General features: G+C 37.6%; 5 protein-coding genes across 5 annotated transcripts; 3 read left to right on the forward strand and 2 right to left on the reverse strand.

Annotated features, from left to right (window-relative positions):
• Window positions 1-359: 359 nt before the first annotated feature.
• On the reverse strand, window positions 360-951 carry AK88_04893 (uncharacterized protein; the record flags this gene model as incomplete). The annotated part of the gene is made up of 2 exons (XM_012482497.1): window positions 360-431; window positions 631-951. 2 exons carry the CDS (start codon window positions 949-951, stop codon window positions 360-362), a joined length of 393 nt encoding a protein of 130 aa, XP_012337920.1.
• Window positions 952-3982: 3031 nt separating this feature from the next.
• AK88_04894 (uncharacterized protein) lies at window positions 3983-5380 on the forward strand (the record flags this gene model as incomplete). Its single annotated transcript, XM_012482498.1, has 1 exon — window positions 3983-5380. The coding sequence occupies one exon, from the start codon at window positions 3983-3985 to the stop codon at window positions 5378-5380; it is 1398 nt and encodes a 465-aa protein (XP_012337921.1).
• Window positions 5381-6815: 1435 nt separating this feature from the next.
• Window positions 6816-8000, reverse strand: AK88_04895 (uncharacterized protein; the record flags this gene model as incomplete). Its single annotated transcript, XM_012482499.1, has 2 exons — window positions 6816-7014; window positions 7171-8000. 2 exons carry the CDS (start codon window positions 7998-8000, stop codon window positions 6816-6818), a joined length of 1029 nt encoding a protein of 342 aa, XP_012337922.1.
• Window positions 8001-11113: 3113 nt separating this feature from the next.
• Window positions 11114-12210, forward strand: AK88_04896 (uncharacterized protein; the record flags this gene model as incomplete). Its single annotated transcript, XM_012482500.1, has 5 exons — window positions 11114-11159; window positions 11283-11352; window positions 11512-11662; window positions 11818-11929; window positions 12125-12210. The coding sequence occupies 5 exons, from the start codon at window positions 11114-11116 to the stop codon at window positions 12208-12210; spliced, it is 465 nt and encodes a 154-aa protein (XP_012337923.1).
• Window positions 12211-14703: 2493 nt separating this feature from the next.
• Window positions 14704-17119, forward strand: AK88_04897 (SBDS family rRNA metabolism protein; the record flags this gene model as incomplete). Its single annotated transcript, XM_012482501.1, has 4 exons — window positions 14704-14830; window positions 14995-15141; window positions 15270-15401; window positions 15576-17119. 4 exons carry the CDS (start codon window positions 14704-14706, stop codon window positions 17117-17119), a joined length of 1950 nt encoding a protein of 649 aa, XP_012337924.1.
• Between the last annotated feature and the right edge of the window lie 62 nt (window positions 17120-17181).

Raw genomic sequence — 17181 nt, forward strand, 5'->3', positions numbered from 1 at the left:
AACTAAGATTCGACGAAAAACTATTGCGTGGTACGGAAGCAGAACAAATGGATGTATATGCAAAAAAAAAAAAAAAAAAAATTATATTCTAATTTGACGTGCCCCTTTTTTGTTTTTTTTTTTTTTTGGCAGCTGGGATGAGTTCATTGAACTTGCTTCGTAGTGTCCTGCCAGGACAGGTGTGCAAGCATACGTACATAATACATATTAAAAACAGCAGGAAATCATATCACAATTGGGACGACTCCTCCAGATGACAAAAGGATTCGGTGCTACAACTGGGTGAATACCTCACTATATAATATATTTCGCTTAGCTACGTCACTCATAATGGCTGAGTTGCTTTTTTATACACATGTCTACTTGCCCGTTTTTAATCTCTTCCTAATTTTTCTCACCGAACGACAGTCTGGACGGGCTCCGTTGTTGGCCTAAGAGAAGTAAAAGGGGGGAGGTGGTCAACGGGAACATTTGAAAAACACGCGCAACGGGAAGAAGTCGGTATGTACAGGGAAAAAAAAAAAAAAAAAGGTAATAAAAACGTGCGGGCGTGAAAACTTGTACAAAAAATGTTAAACTTTAACATAAGACAAATTGGGGAAAGCCTAATGGGGACAACATGGGGCATACCTTTTTCGGGTATCTAGCGCCTGGACTTCTATTCCAGAAAAGCAGCGTTTGTTTGGAGGTGCCTACAGGTGAGGCTGCTTCACTCACCACTGCCTTATTACCAATTAAAATGTTGTCATTTAAAAATATTGAGAAGGTGTAATTTTCCACTTTGTGCTTCCCATTTTCACAATGTAAGTTTGGTATAAAAAAAATTCTGTTTTGTCCCCATTTTTCGCCTAGGGAAGGCGCCTTTCTCCTCACCTTCATAGCTGAAAGAATCATATCTCGAAAAGGAACATTGTTGCAAATATAATTGTTTACTTTCGCGATTTTATTCATTTTGTAAAAACGTGGAAATAAAAGGAGAATCATCAAATGGAGAAGTAACAGGAAAAGCAAAGTATCGTCCCCCTTGTTACTTATTTCTTAATCATTAGGAACCGAAACAAATGTGCCTTGTGATAAGTCACATGTGGAGATAAAACCGACTTTTTTTTCCTCCCTTATCTTGTGGTCCTCTGCTTTCATCTATTTCCTGCGTTCACAGTTACGCAGTATGGTGCCTTCCACACGTAAGTAAGTACGTTTGAAAGGATTTATAACAGTCGAAAAATGGGAACGCGTTTTTTTATTTTTATTCGAGGAACTCATCATTTCAGAGTTACGCAGGAGGACGTTCCACCTTATGGAGATACTTTCTCCTTTCGGTGGAGGTACAAAAATTTGTTTGTAAAATCGGGACTGTGGAAGGAAAAAGGAAAAAAAAAAAAAAAAAACGCATTATGTTGTAACTTCGTCAAGGCATTTCAAAGTGATGGCACACTTTTGCGGAATATCAAAATGGCTGATATGAACCACTTTTTTTTTCAGTTGCGCAAAAGGGTAGCCTAAAATTATTTCTATGCTTATGGCAACTTTGCAGCAACGGTAATGTGTTTTGTCGGGGGGGAGGTAGAACAGCCTGTATGCACACACATCTCATATACCTTTGTGCACACCTCGGGGGAATCATCATTGGGGCACCTTTTTTTTTTGTTTTTTATTTTATTTTTTTTGCTGCAATGTTGCCAAGCATGTGCAAGCCTCCTTGTGTCCCCTTCAAGCTGTCCCCCTTAGCTGGACATACCTTTGGATGTTCAAAAGGTTGTAACAACTGAATTCTTGTAATGTACTCAGGGGGCATTTATGTGTGTACATTATGTAATGTATAATGGGCCAACTTCATGAGCAATATTTTTTTTACAAATCAGATATCAGCTTGGTTTTATGGCAGAACAGGGAACTTTAAAAAGGGGGAAACAATGAAACAAGCAAAGCGGAAATTGTATCCCCATTAATTTAGAACGGTAAGGCAAAAGTTGTTATGTCAAATTTTCGAAAAAAAAAAAAATATATATTCAGTAGTCTCTTTCATTCTGGGTCTCATATGAAACTAAATTTTCCGCTTTCTATTGTTGGCATTATAAAACTAAACGGAAACGTTACTGTGTGTGGACCACGCATACGAAAACCAGCTATGTGTATCAAAATGAAGGGGAACAAAAAAATAATATAACCGGAATAAACCAACGCATGAACAAATAAATAGTAACCACCAAAATTAGTGAATAAATAGTACCACAAAATAGGCTCACAAATGGTGTAAAATAAAATGACTCAAGCTTCTGCCCCGGTCGCGGTCGAAGCAGTGTATAATACATGCATACATATGCATAGGTATATAAGCAGGTTTATTCATATACTACACATGCACGTATGTCCCTTCTGCGGTTGCCTCAATAATGCTGCGCATGCGCAATGCTGCCTAATGTGGAATACAATACATAGGAAAAATTCCTGCAACCCTTGCGCCATTAAAAATCGAAGAAATCCACTATTTGGAAATTTGACAATTTGAGAATTCGTATACTGAAGCAAATTGTCAAACTAGCGTGTACGAAAAAAAAAAAAATGAAAATGAAAATAAAATTTACCTGATGAACATTTAAAAGGGTTACGGAAAACGACGTAATTTGTACAGGATCTTAACTGGAGCATACTACACGTGGTATTATTAGTGGTATTATTATAACATATAATGTAGTGGAAGGATGCGCGAAAAAAAAAAGCCGGAGACGGTGGCAAGGGCTCTTCGTGTATATTAAGCGGGGCTGCGTACGCACGGCATGGTTGACTATGGCACGGTGTTATATGGCACGCGCCTCGTTTTTCTTATGTACATATATATATGCACGTATGTACTTGGCACTTCATATGTATTATATAGTATCACCCGCATATGCGCGGGATCGCAGGGCCTCACTCGTACACCCACTCGAACCAGAATATAAAGAGTAATTTATTTTTTTTGTTTTAAAAAAACATCCAAGCAAATAGAGCAACAATTCTTTTTTTTTTTTTTTTTTTTTTTTTTTAAGGGGAAAAAAGTAGATGAGTGTAAATTAGTAATTTTCATTAATTCTCTGCATTAAAGGAAGAAAAACAAAAAAAAAAAAAATTCATATTTTTACCATTGCCTAGTTATTATATAAATAACTGTATTGTGATAAAACTACCAAGAATATACATATATATATAATTTTGTTAACCGCACGAATGTTTTGAATGCCTACATACACGTGCGTATATATATGCATGCATACGTGTATGCAGAAACGTCCTTTATACTGAGAATTATCACTCATATGACGCGCGTCATAATTACAGATATAGAGGAGAACTCTGCTTCATATACACGCTTGTGGGCGCATGCATTTGTGTACGTGACTTCAGGCTTACATGAGTTCATGCGTTATATATATATACCCCCTTTGTTGCGCCAGCACAATCTTAACAAGCAAACGCGTCGAAATTATCGCGCGCGAAAGGTACCCATGTATGTACGAACATATAAATATATTCAGAAGGAAGAAGCTCTCGTTTTATTTCCACGCCCATTCGAAAGTGAAGAAACCCGCGCGAGGTACGCATGCCAGAATTAAGTAGCTCACCGGGGGGCACAGCCGAAGCTTTGTTATTATTATGTCATATACCCACGCATATATATGTAGATATATATATATATACAAATACGAAAGATTATCTGTTCAACATTTAAAACTATGAGCTATCGCTTCTTATCATTTGTACAAATTTGTTTAACATCAATCTGATTTCAGTAACCATATATTTGCCTCGTCCACCAGCCCCCTTAACACTGCACGTTTCTATCTGTTTTTATTTTTGTGCATCTGTTGACCGATTTTGGATAAACCACCCAATTGCAACGTACGTGTTGTACTGTTGCTCGCTCACGGTGTCCTTTTTTTTTTCCCCTTTGTACATCGTTTCTCCTCGTTTATTTCTCGTTCTCCTCGTTTGCGAATCTAAAATGAATATTAATGAGAAGGATAAATTGGCTGAGCAAAACTTAGAAACGCTAGACGTAACCAAGTTAACCCCCCTAAGCGAAGATGTGATAAGCAGGCAAGCTACGATCAACCTTGGAACGATAGGGCATGTGGCCCATGGAAAGTCAACACTTGTTCATGCTATATCGGGGGTGCACACAGTTAGATTCAAGCACGAAAAGGAAAGAAATATTACCATAAAATTGGGGTATGCGAATGCAAAAATATATAAATGTACCAACCCGGATTGTTTACCCCCAGAATGTTACAAATCATACGAAAGTAGCAAAGAAGATGATCCAATATGTCCTCGCGAAAATTGTCAACATAAAATGAAATTGTTAAGGCATGTCTCCTTTGTTGATTGTCCAGGACATGATATTTTAATGGCAACCATGTTAAACGGTGCAGCTGTTATGGATGCAGCTCTCTTACTGGTTGCAGGGAATGAGTCGTGTCCACAGCCACAGACGTCTGAACATTTAGCTGCCGTCGAAATTATGAGATTAAAACATATTTTAATTTTACAAAATAAGGTAGAATTAATTAAGGAAGAACAAGCCTTAAAGCAACAGGAAGAAATTAGAAACTTCGTTTCTGGTACGGCTGCTGATAGTGCACCCATCATCCCTATCAGTGCTGTTTTAAAATACAACATCGATGTAGTATGTGAGTACATAGTTACACAAATAAGTATACCAAAGAGGGACTTCATATCATCCCCACACATGATTGTTATTCGATCATTCGATGTTAACAAACCAGGAGAAGATATTGAAACTTTACAAGGCGGGGTTGCGGGTGGTAGTATTCTACATGGTGTGTTAAAAGTAGGGGATAAAATTGAAATACGACCCGGTATTATTTCGAAAGACGAAAAGGGAGAAATTACATGCAGGCCTATCATATCGCAAATATTGTCCATGTTTGCTGAAAATAATAATTTAAAATATGCTGTCCCAGGTGGACTAATTGGAGTTGGAACAAGAATTGATCCCATTTTAACCAGAGCTGATCGATTGGTTGGTCAGGTTATTGGCCATTTAAATAAATTACCAGACTGTTTTGCAGAGATCGAAATTTCCTACTATTTGCTCAGAAGACTATTAGGGGTGAAATCTCAGGATGGAGAAAAAAATACAAAAGTGGCAAAATTAAAAAATGGAGAATTCTTAATGATTAATATTGGATCCACTTCCATTGGGTGCAGAGTTACAGGTATTAAATCTGAGCTAGCCAAGTTAGAATTAACCGGCCCGGTGTGCACAAAAATTGGGGACAAAATAGCCCTAAGTAGGAGAGTCGACAAGCATTGGCGTTTAATTGGATGGGGGCAGATCAACAAGGGCAAGCCACTCGAACTGCAGGAGCCAATTTAAGCGAACCGCACATCCAGTACTTGTTCGCGCGGAAGAGCATTTGTGCATACACATGCATAAATATGTATGCGTCTTACCCTTGTGTGAAACCCACTATGCGCACCCCCTTTTTTTCCCCAAGGAGCACCCTTATTTTTGTTTAAACTTTTCTTTTTAATTTTTAATACCCATACTAAATGATTTTTATGAAAATTCCCAAAGCTTCTTAATATATATACCAACTCGAAAGGAATGACTTGTGTATGCACATGTGCGTCCGTATGTATATGTATTAATGTGAGATACTCTAAGAATTTGTTAAACACATAACACAGCTGCATAATTTTATTGTGCACTGATTTAAATTTTAAAATTAAAGAAAGATTAAATATATATTTGTTTTTATCTTTTTTGTGAAATAATTAAATCTAGGGAAAAAATGCCACAAATTGGCACTCCCCCCCAGTTGTACAATGTCAGTGGAAGTTCACATTTTCAAAAAAAAAAAAAAAAAAAAAAAAAAAAGGCACATAGGTTGTGATATAGTATACACTTGTAACCCAAAAGAGTTCATAGTGTATAATGTGTTAGTGAAAAGTGACACTTTGGCAGGGCATTATATAAAATGCGAATTGCACATGAGCATATTTTGCATGTACGTGTCATGTATATATGTATGTGCCCCAACCCCCCCAATGCAATGTACCCACAGACATGCGCTAAAGCGCTGTTAAAAATGTTAACTAAAAAACGAAATATAAAACAACATTAAAAAACAGGAACTCAATAGATTCATAAATATTGTCATTTTGTTGGCACAACTTGGAATAAACGGTTACTCATAGGGTGGACCAGAGACACAACAGCTGTATATATATACATATATATAGAAATGAAAAAAAAAAAAAATAATAAACAAGGAATAGCCCAAATGTATAAGTAAAATCACACTTGCATTCCTCCAAAAATTAACACATGTAACATAAACATAGATGGAGCAAAAGAAGGTCTATAAATTGTAAAAGTGGAGGGCTTTTTAATTCACTAAGCTGATCTATGCATGCGTACACATATATAAGGCGTGCACACTTGTTTGTTTAAAACGAAAAAGGGGGGAGGGGTGTCGGCACAAACGCGCGAACACTCATATGCTTATTTCCACATATGTGTGCGTAACAGGGGACCATTAAAAAAAAATAATAATAAATAACAGTTTGTAGTGTTTTCCTTTATTCTCTCACTTTTTTGAGCCAACGTAGAGCATTCTTCCGTAATGGGCGTGGAAGTGTACACAGATCTGTATGTGCACACATGTTACCACGTTATATATCTGCATAAATGGTTTTGCTTCCTATTGGGGCGCCTCATAAAAATTCTTCAAGTTACATGCTTGCAAATTCAAATGAACGGTTTGTGTACACAGCCGCGTAATACATGCCCGCTTGTGGCAAACATTTTAAAAAATAAATTCACGCTTTAACGTTATTATGGACTGCATAGGATTTGAAAATACAAAGTTAAAAAATAAAAAGTATTTATTCGAGTCATTGACCTTGTCAAAGGATAAGAAGTTGACATGCACGTTCCTGTCTTTGTCGACCTTTACGCTGAACTTTCTGTTGGGGCTGAGGTTGTCGTATATGTACTCGTAGGATCTGAACAAGGGGGGGGAGAAGGCCAACGGTTACATGTAAGGTTATGTACAAATATATGAACATGGATATTGCACAGGCATGTACACACGAACGTGCAGACGTCCTCTCGCGTGCAGTTTTCATCACGCGTTAGGTTAATAGAGAGGGAAGCATTACTTGTCCTTGAAATTAAAAATGGGCGTAAAAACGTTGTTGTTGTACTTGAGGGAGAGGCACAGCGAGCCATCGTAGTCATTTTTGTTGTTGCGCTCGATTATTATCTTGTTGTTAAAGCTTATGTTGTCACCGTATTTATTATAGTATTCGTACAGCTTGCTCTCCAAATTAACAAGTGCCTTTTCATTTTTGAAGTCGTAATTTGCATTCACATAAAAATTGTCAAAGAATTGGAAAAAACTCACCCTTTTTAAAATGTCGATCGTGTTGAACTCCCCCTTGATAATCGTGTTGTATGCATTTGCGTATGCATTTATGTATACCACCTTTGGGAGTTGGTACACAATGTTTGCCCCCACGTTGCTATTTTTTAACACAGGAATATTTACGTCAAGTCCTAATTCGTCTACACAAAAAAAGTTATTTTTATTGAAATTTAAAAAGTTGGTCAAAATTTCTTGATGATCTATTAGGCTGCTGCCACCGGTGCTCCCACCTTTATCCTCCTCCCCCTCTTTACTTTCCTTTTCTTTAACTACAACCTTAACAGGTACATCTTCGCTTTTCTCTTTAATGCTGACATTTGCGTAAACGCTTAATCTATCTTTGTACAACCGCTTCCTAAATTTAGTGTATAAATTTATTTTTTTGATGTTGTCTTTTAAGTACTTATCTGACTTCAAAAGACTCAAGGTGTTGTAAAAGTCTAATATATCTTTTTTTATTTTATTTGAGCTTAACGTATATTTTTGGCTTCCTATTTGTAAATTTATACATGATACATTATTCAACAGAAAAAAAACGACAAAACAGAAATATGCTATGGACATATTTGCAATTGTGTATGACATCAAGGATTGTGCAGGTTTTCAAAAAAAAAAAAAAAAAAGGGAAGTTCTTACAAATATTTTCTTTCTTATTTATTTTTGTTTTTTTTTTTGTTTTCCCCCGTTTCTTAGCCTTTATTTTCCACTTTCGCTTGTTTCATAACATATGGTTTACGTTCTTCCTCTTTTCGAAATACACTTCATAAATACTCATCTAGAACAAACAGAAGAGTTCTTTTGTGTACGTTTTTTTTTTTTGTTTCCCTTTTTTATCATTATACATAGTGCTTCTTAATCACATTATATGAAAAAAAGAGGGAAGAATGAGGCAGGAAAAAAAAAAAAAATTGTACAAAAGAGAATGCAAAAAATAAAATTGTATAAATGAACTTGTTCTTGTAAGGGAAAAATGAAATATTGCTTACTTAATCGACTAACAAAATGAAAATCTAAAACATTGTAAAAAGGTTAAAATTGTACGTTCTCGTTTTCATACATTTTGTACGCGTGTAAGGAATGAACTGCGATGAGAAATATGCTGCCCTCGTTATGTGTATACGTGCTGTGTAAGATATGCACACTGGCATGTATATATTCTCATGTATGTGCCTTATTTGTGCCTGCTAGTGTTTCCATCGATGAATTGCAAAAATCTGCGCACCTTAAGCATATCAGCATGTGAGCATTGTCAGCCTTTTTTTTAATTAGCTTAGCTTTTTTACTTGAGAATTTTTTTTGTTTTTATCCTTCCAGGAAGGAAGTGCTGAAAAGGCAATATGAACAGAACTGACAAAATATATATTACATGTTCAAGCGTATCACCATTAATGGTGTGGCAAGATCCTGTGCATATCTGCGTTCTTATGTGCGCATGCCATGAGTGCGCCGTTTGTTTGCGCCATTTCGTTTCACTTCACTCCATTGCGTATCATTCCGTTTCCTTTTTACACTTTTTTACGCCCCTTACACATATGTTATGTGAGAGCATAACGAAACAGTTAAGTCAAAGCAACTGGGGAATAATTGGCTTTTTTTTTTTTTTTTTTTTTGTGCCTTAAATTTTTGATTTTCACAAAATGTGCGAAATTTTTACCTTTGCACGGAAACCAATCACTAAGATGGCTAATTATGTATTCGTTCAAATATACTCATATGTGTGTATACACACAATGCCCATGCGTAAAATGGTTGATAATGATAGCCCCCCGTGTAGACGGAACAGTGGCTCTATGTACAGAAAGACGATTATTCCTCGGGGGTATTATTATAAGTACATACACACCCCGCAAATTGATAGGGGTTTCTAAATCGAGGATGTAAAAACCTGAAATGTTTCAAAAATAATTTAAGGTCGTCCATTTCTTCCCTTTCCCAACCGACAATTAGGTTGCTTTCCTCCCTCCTCACACCCATTTAATGGTAAACACAAAATTGATCATAAAATGGCAAATTGTTCCAAGAAGTGATTAATGTGTTGATGTGAAGCTATTTACATAAAGAGGTTTACCCACCGGACGTGACTGAATATATTTTTAAACCGCGCGTTGCTAACAGTTGGTCTATGTCAGTGGGGTGCGTCCCTATACACGTGTGCTCATTTATGTGTAAAGAAGTGAACATTCCTATGAATACACTTTTTCTTCATGGGCAGGGAATTACCAAAAAGGGGGGAGCAAATGAAGAAAGAGGCACATACACACACAGCGAACTCAGCAAAATGTTTTTTTATGGTTTTGTTTTCCGAAAAATGTGAAAAAAGGAAATAAATATCAACACTTGTGGAATGATATAACTTCCCCTTTCTTTACGCAATGAGATGTTTCCACAGTGTTAACTGTGTGCGGAACAATGTTCCCCTTGTATAATCTCCTCCACCAAAACGAACGCATAATAATTTGAAACACTGCGAGGTATATGTTACGACGCAACATGTAACTCGTATGATAATTCGTTCACCAGGCAACATAACTTACATGTCCAGTCGTATCATACGTCAAAATTACAACTTGAAAAGTCTTATAAAGGTAAAAAAAAAAAAAAAAATGCATAATACTGTCGTATGAAGAAAAAGGCACAAAAATGTGGAACAGCAATATTGTACGTTGAAGTACATGTTTGTTTAGTGCAATTCGATCTCGCTTGCACGTTTTGCTCTTTATTTTAAATTTCATTTTGAACAATTTATTTTTTTAAACGTACCGTACTTTGCACCTATCCCAAACCAGACGCAACTATCATGCAGACGTACGTGGTGGCGATTTTAATTTTTTTCTCCCTTTGCGGCGCGGAAAATTTTAGTTGTGTATACGCGCTGCAAAAATAATGACAGCAAAGGTGACAAAAAAGGAAACTCACAAAACGCTAATGAGGAGTGCATTCACCCAAAGGGAGCAACTAAACAATGTTCATTCCCGTTGCCCTTTTGAACGCACGCAAAAGTGAAAAAAAAAAAAAAAAAAATTCACTCGATTGCCCACTTCATTCCTTTTTTGTCTAATTGTGCATAGACATGTGGGTACGTACACACGTATATAAGCATCTGCACACATGTGTATATGCCTATATATGCGTGTACATCAACCCTTACACGGGGCAAAATGTGCAATGAAGCCATGTTGTGCCTTTGTGCCCCTACATTTCCGCCTCTAAGCGCAACGCGCGTCCCTTTATAATGCTTTACGTTGTAAAATTATAGCTCCCCTTATTTTGCCGCTTCTCTCACCTGTGTTATCTACCTCCGCGTGCATGTGCAAATGTGCATGTATTGGAGGGTGCTCCAGTGTCCACACACATGCATTCGGACATATGCCTGTGTATCTGTGCCCATTTTATGCACACCACAAACAGTAGCCTTCGACATTTAGTTACGAAAGGCACTGACCATAGAGGGTAGAAATGTCATTTGTCCGACTGCAAATGAATTGTCTGCATAATTAAGGAGTAGGAGTATTACCAGAAAATTTCACTTCTGGACTATCTATTTCTTTCTGTAGCCGTACACTTTTTTTTTTTTTTTTCGCTTTTTCTCCCCTTAATGAGGCTCCCTTTGTGCTAAACCAGGAGAGATAACTTATTTTATTTTTTTTTTTGTTTTTCCCATTACGTCTTTAAAAATTATGTTTAACTATGAAAGTATACTCATTAACGAAGATGCTGTTTCAGGTTAGGAAGGAACAAAGAAGTGTGCCTTTCATCACATTTTTTTTTTTTTTTTTGTCCTATTTTAATGGTTCCCCGTTAAATTCCTTTTTTTTTTTTTTTTTTGTACTATTCATTTATCTGTAGGAATGACCATAGAAGATGTAAAAAGGCTAAAGCCGTACTGGAATGTGCAAATAGCTAATTTTAAGGAAAGGTGAGAAATGTCCACAAGGGCAGTTATAAAAGGGGCTACTCACAAAACACATCCGATCATATGTATATGCAATATGCCTCCTGAAAGGGCATGTCCATGAGTCTACATGTATATACACATATTTGTGTAATTCATTTTTTTTTTTGTGTGTCCTCTCAGCCCGAACGAACCCGTTTTCACGTTATTGCAAATGGCAATCCTTCTGAACAAGAAGACCATCGTTGGGTACTTGCTGGCTAGGCGCGGGTTGGATATTAATGCCCTCAGTAGGAACAACCAGACCGCTCTCATGATTGCTTGTGAGAAGAAGGTGGGAAAAGCACACACGTGCATCTTTGCATATGGAGTAGTTGTCCACATGTACAATTGCATATCTGCGTTCCTGTATAGTGTGTAGGGGGCGGCTAAATATCTGCGGACGCGGTCTAACACAGATGACGTATATGTTCTTTTCATTTTCTCAAGGTCCCACTGGACTGGATTGAGGCCATATTAAAAAAGGGCGGAGATCTGGGAATAAATATAAAAGACGATTTTGATGAAACCGCACTGGACAAATGTGTCTATAACTCGCAAGGTGCGCAACAAATTAGGGAGCCAGTTATAACACTTTTATACATATAACCCCACCTTTTTATGCTCTCACTTCTACATACCACACGGTTTTATTTCCCCCTCGGATGTACCAACAAACCATCCAGTTGCACTTAAACATTACACCTATTTTATCCCCACGTACGATGATTTCCTCTTCAAATTTCCCCCCTTTTAGTCTATCAATTGCTTCTGAAGTATGGAGCCATAGAAAATGTAAATCAATTAAGAGAAACACATGAAATGTGTTTTTACCAAAGATAAAAAAAAAAAGAAAAAAAGAGCGGCGTATAGCAAAATGACTGTTTCACCATTTTATGCCCTCCAGTACACTTTTGCCTCGTTCTTTTGGCTTAATTTTTTTTTTTTTTTTTTTTTTTTTTCCTCCTCCCTTTTAAACGTGAAGAAGAATGGCATGCGGATGAAAGACGAGATGGTATTATCAGACCTGTTTAAGCTCGAAATGGCTTTATGCAGATACCTAATGGAAAAAATGAGGGGGCGACCCCAAACTTCCCATATGTATACACACACATACTCGCTGCGCCCTTTGTACATATGTCCATGGAAACCCTTTTCATATGTACATATTCATATGTTCTTTATTCATGCAGGCTAAGCAATCGAAGTACGGTGAAAATTTATGGCTCAATGTGTGTGGATGCGGAACAAGATATTACAAATAGATATTTTTAGATTGGTACAAGCAAAACACGAGTTGCTCATTTTGTAAGAATTAAGTTAATACGGGATTGGGTTAAATGTGGAATTGAGTATGGGCACTTTTATCACGCCCCCTTTTATGGCGCGTACTTCCACCCCCTGTTGCACGTAGGAGATGCCCATATAAGTTGCCGTACACATTGATTATCGTGTTCCCCCCTTTTTTGTTACCTTATTTTATTCGCCCCCTTTTGATGATAATTTGTGTTTAATATATTACCACCAGTTAAGAGACTTTCGAATGAATTCGTCATTATTTATTTATTTTTTTTTCCCCCCTTTTTTTTTCATTCCGTCTTCCTGTTTGTATTCCCAGTGTCGATATGTTTATACGAAGAATGGTAACAATGGGACTGTCCGTATTTGTGTTACAAGTTTTTAAGCCTACTTGGTAATTTTTTTAAAGTTGTTATTACGCTTTGCGCGGTTGCTCGGTTCGCTAGTGTGTATCTACATGCGCGTTGTGTGTTCGTACATCAGCTCTCATGGGTGTACTCCCCCTCCTTTGCGCACATAATTTTTATGAAAATTAATTCTTAAAGCGTTCGCGCGGATTCGTGGGGAATTACATTCGTTAATTTAGTGCTGAGAATACGAGTAAATGTTTTTTTTTTCTTTTTTTTGTTATTTTTTTTCCAGTTAGGTTTTTTTCCCTTTTATTTTACACCAGTTTATTAATTTTCTGCCCGCCATTGGCTATACCTACAATATGCATCCGTAACTCACGAATCACGTTGCCACCTTCCCCCCTGTGGCCCAATGCACACAGATGGGAAAATGCATAATATTTCTGTAACAATGAAAAAGTGATGCTCTGTTTTTAGCAACGTGAAAAAAAAACATATGCCCATATGTATACATATACGTGATTTCACATGTAATTATGTGTACACGTGGTATTGATGCCCGCGGCATGCCAAATGAATGCCGCAGAAACAGATTAAATTCCTTTTATGCTGGATTTTTTTTTTTTCTTTGGTTCTCCAATTTTGCCGCCAAAACGGGAAGGCAAAGTAACGGATCACGCACGTATAGGAGAAGCAACAAGAGTATACATGTTTGTAAAAGCATGTAGGCACGCAAAACACGTTTGATGATACATGGCAAGGCGAATGTATAAGCAAATATATTGTAATGTATGCTTAAATAATCCTATATTGGGCACATATATACATATGCGCATGCGCAACGTACTGTTCAAGGGAAAAGGAAAATTACGCGTATCGCATTGCGCATAAAAAAAAAAAAAAAAAAAAAAAAAAAAAAAAAAAACAAAACCCAAAAAAAAAAAAAAAAAAAAAAAAAAAAAAGTAAAACGAACCACTATCCGTTAAACAAACAATAGAAAACGGAAAAAAACAAAATGGCCAAGTGCCTCAACATTTCTGAAAAAATAAATACGAAATTGTCGTTCGTTTTTGTCAAACATATTTATGAATGACAAATTAAGGAAGGTGTTATAATTTAAAAAAAAAAAGCGGAAATGAATTAAAATTTGTCTGTAAAGCGTAAAATTTGGCTTGATGTTTTCAAGTGAGATATATGTACCCGTAAAATAAGAACATTACGAGGGAATGAGAAGGTATGCGCGCATACGAGGTTTAAACTTACGTGCTTATATACACGTACATATTAAACAATAAAGAAGAAGAAAAAAAAAAAGCGGCTTTTAAAAAGTATACCCATATCCCCGACCCCCACAAGTTTCCCTTATGTACTCGTTAATTACTGCGCGTTCGTCCCCGCGACATAAATTAACTTATGATTTTATGTGGAAACCTCCGCATGCGTATGAACGCATGGACAGAGGGGCCCTATAACATGTGTACAACTGGATATATTTGCCTACGCGCAAGGTGGCGTACGCTCGAAGCGGGGTTGCGAAAGTGGACGCGCTGATTATATATACATATAAAACGTGGATGCTTACGTAGGCATATAAACTAGCGGAGTCTTCTGCAACACACGAAATCGCACTTCCCCGGTTCCCACTGAAACACGCTTCACCGCCGTATCGCCAAACATGATGTAACAATGGGGGCACTCTTTCAGCCGATAAACCAAGTGAAGTTCACAAATGTTGCTATAGTGAAGTATAAACACAAGGGAAAAAAGTTCGAAATTGCCTGTTACAAGAACAAAATAATTGACTGGAGAAATGGTAAGCCGTGCCTTCAAGACGGGGATGAATATGAAAAGGAAAGAGAGAAAAGGCTTCCCTATACTCACACAATGTATATTTTTATGGACGGACGTACTTGCACCAGCTTTACATTCCCCTTTTATCCCACGCACATCGTTCTTACTTCCCACCCCTCCCCGAAGGAATCGAGCTCAACATAGACGATGTGCTGCAGTCACACTTAATTTTTACTAACATATCGAAGGGAGAAATAGCCAAGAAGTCGGAACTGAATTCTTGCTTCAACTCGGACAACAACTATGAAATATGCAAAACGATTTTAGAGAAAGGTAAGAAGGGCAGGGCCTGTCCTCCATATTCGCTTTTGCATTTGAATAACGGTACCCCGTGGGGGCCCCTCCGAAGGTTACTCCCCCTCAAAAAAAAAAAAAAAAAATTTTTTTCCCTTCCTTTATAGGCACACTACAAATTAGCAACAAAGAGAGGTCGATTATGAAGGAGAAAATTTACAAAGACATGATTGAGATTCTGCACGAAATGAGTGTGAACCCCCAGACGGGTTATCCTCTCTCAACCAACATGATAGAAAGTAAGTCCATGCAGGGGAATGCATGTGCACATATATAAATATATATACATATATACATGTATATATATGTACATGTAGACATGTGGGAGGCACTGCTAAGCTCCCCTCCCCCACTAGCATACACACCATGTTAATTCAACACCCCCTCTGCCAAATGTGCCCCCACCACCACAGGCATGGTTAAAAATATTGGTTACAGCATAAACATAGACGACAGCGCAAAGAAGCAAGCGTTAAAAGTTTTTGACATTTTAAGTAAAGAATATGATGATGTTATTCAACGGGCATTCATGAGAATCCAAATCATTTGTGATGATTGTATAAAAGAGGACGTTATAAAATTTCTTAATAGTAACAATGTTATTATAGAAGAACAAAAATTAACCAACAACGTTAAGAGAGAAGACAATGTAGATGCGGAAAGTAGTCACCTGCGTGATGAATGTGCCCACTTACGTAAAAATGAGGTAGAAGAAAATGAAAAAGACGCGGTCAGCGAACCAGCGAAGAAAGAATTTGGAGAAAATGAAAAAATGTTGAGGGTTCCAGTTGCTGCGGATAGTGCAGGCAATAGCGTCATGGGGAAAGATGAAGAGGAGGAGAATTACAGCCACAAAAACGTTGCTGATCAAAATGCAAGCAATAAAGAACACTGTAGTAACAATGCAGGTAGCACCCACCTGAGCAGCGATCACAAAGATGCCCCTGTAGAGGACAGTTCACCACCCAAGTCGAATGAAGGGGCACAGGAGGATGACGCGGAATATGAGACAAGTCACGGAACTAACAAAAATTACACGAATGAAAAGGAAAAGAGTGAAAGTATTTCGAAAAAAGAAATAAACCATCTGTTACACAGCACCTCCAATGAGGAGGAAAGAAAAAACACAACAGGTGAAATATCACGACAGAAGGATGAAAAGACAGAGGTCGATCCCCTTAGCGATGACGTTAAAGTAAAAACGAAACAAAAAAAGAATAAACACGAAAAAGAAAGGAAGGAAAAAAATGCGGAAATGCATAAAATTGTATTTTTATGCTACCCGTGTGTATATAGATGTGTAGATGCCTTTACCAAAAAATATAAGAAGAGCTGTTCCAGCAAAATTTTGAATAATAACGTTAAGATAGCCACCTCCAATAAGAAGAAGAAGAACAATGTGGAAAATTCAGTGACTAGTGCGAAGGTGGATACGAATGACACAATGGCAAGGACAGCTAAAGGCAAGGATGACCGACAAATGGGGGGCGACAACCTAAACGATGGTATAAGCAACAAGGGCAGTCGTAACAGAGGCAACGCCAAAGGCAACAGTCGCCGACAGGCAGAAGCCAATCACGACGCTGCAAATGCGAATAACTCCGTGGACGTGAGCCGTGACCACCCCCAGCAGGCCAACAAGAGCACTAATAGGAACGATGAGGAAAAGGCTATGGATGACAACCAAAACAGCGCCAATAGCATCAAACACGAAGACGCTCCAAACACGGAACAAGAGAAAAGCAAGGAAGAACCAAGTGACAAGCCAAACAGCGAAGCCGTAATCATGTGCACAAGTTGCTTGACGAAAATTGAAAAAAGCAACTACAAGCTGCACTGCAGAAGTGACTTTCATGTGTATAATGTCAAGAGGAAGTATAAAAAGCTCTCCCCCATAACGCTGGAGGAATACGTCGAAATCGATTTTGATGTGGCACACTTTCATGTTGATATGTGAATTGTGTCACTGGGAACAGCAAATTGAAAAGCACCGGCTTTTTTTTTTTTTTTTTTTTTTTT

Source organism: Plasmodium fragile (assembly GCF_000956335.1).
Source record: "Plasmodium fragile strain nilgiri unplaced genomic scaffold supercont1.81, whole genome shotgun sequence".
NCBI classification, from domain to species: Eukaryota; Apicomplexa; class Aconoidasida; order Haemosporida; family Plasmodiidae; genus Plasmodium; species Plasmodium fragile.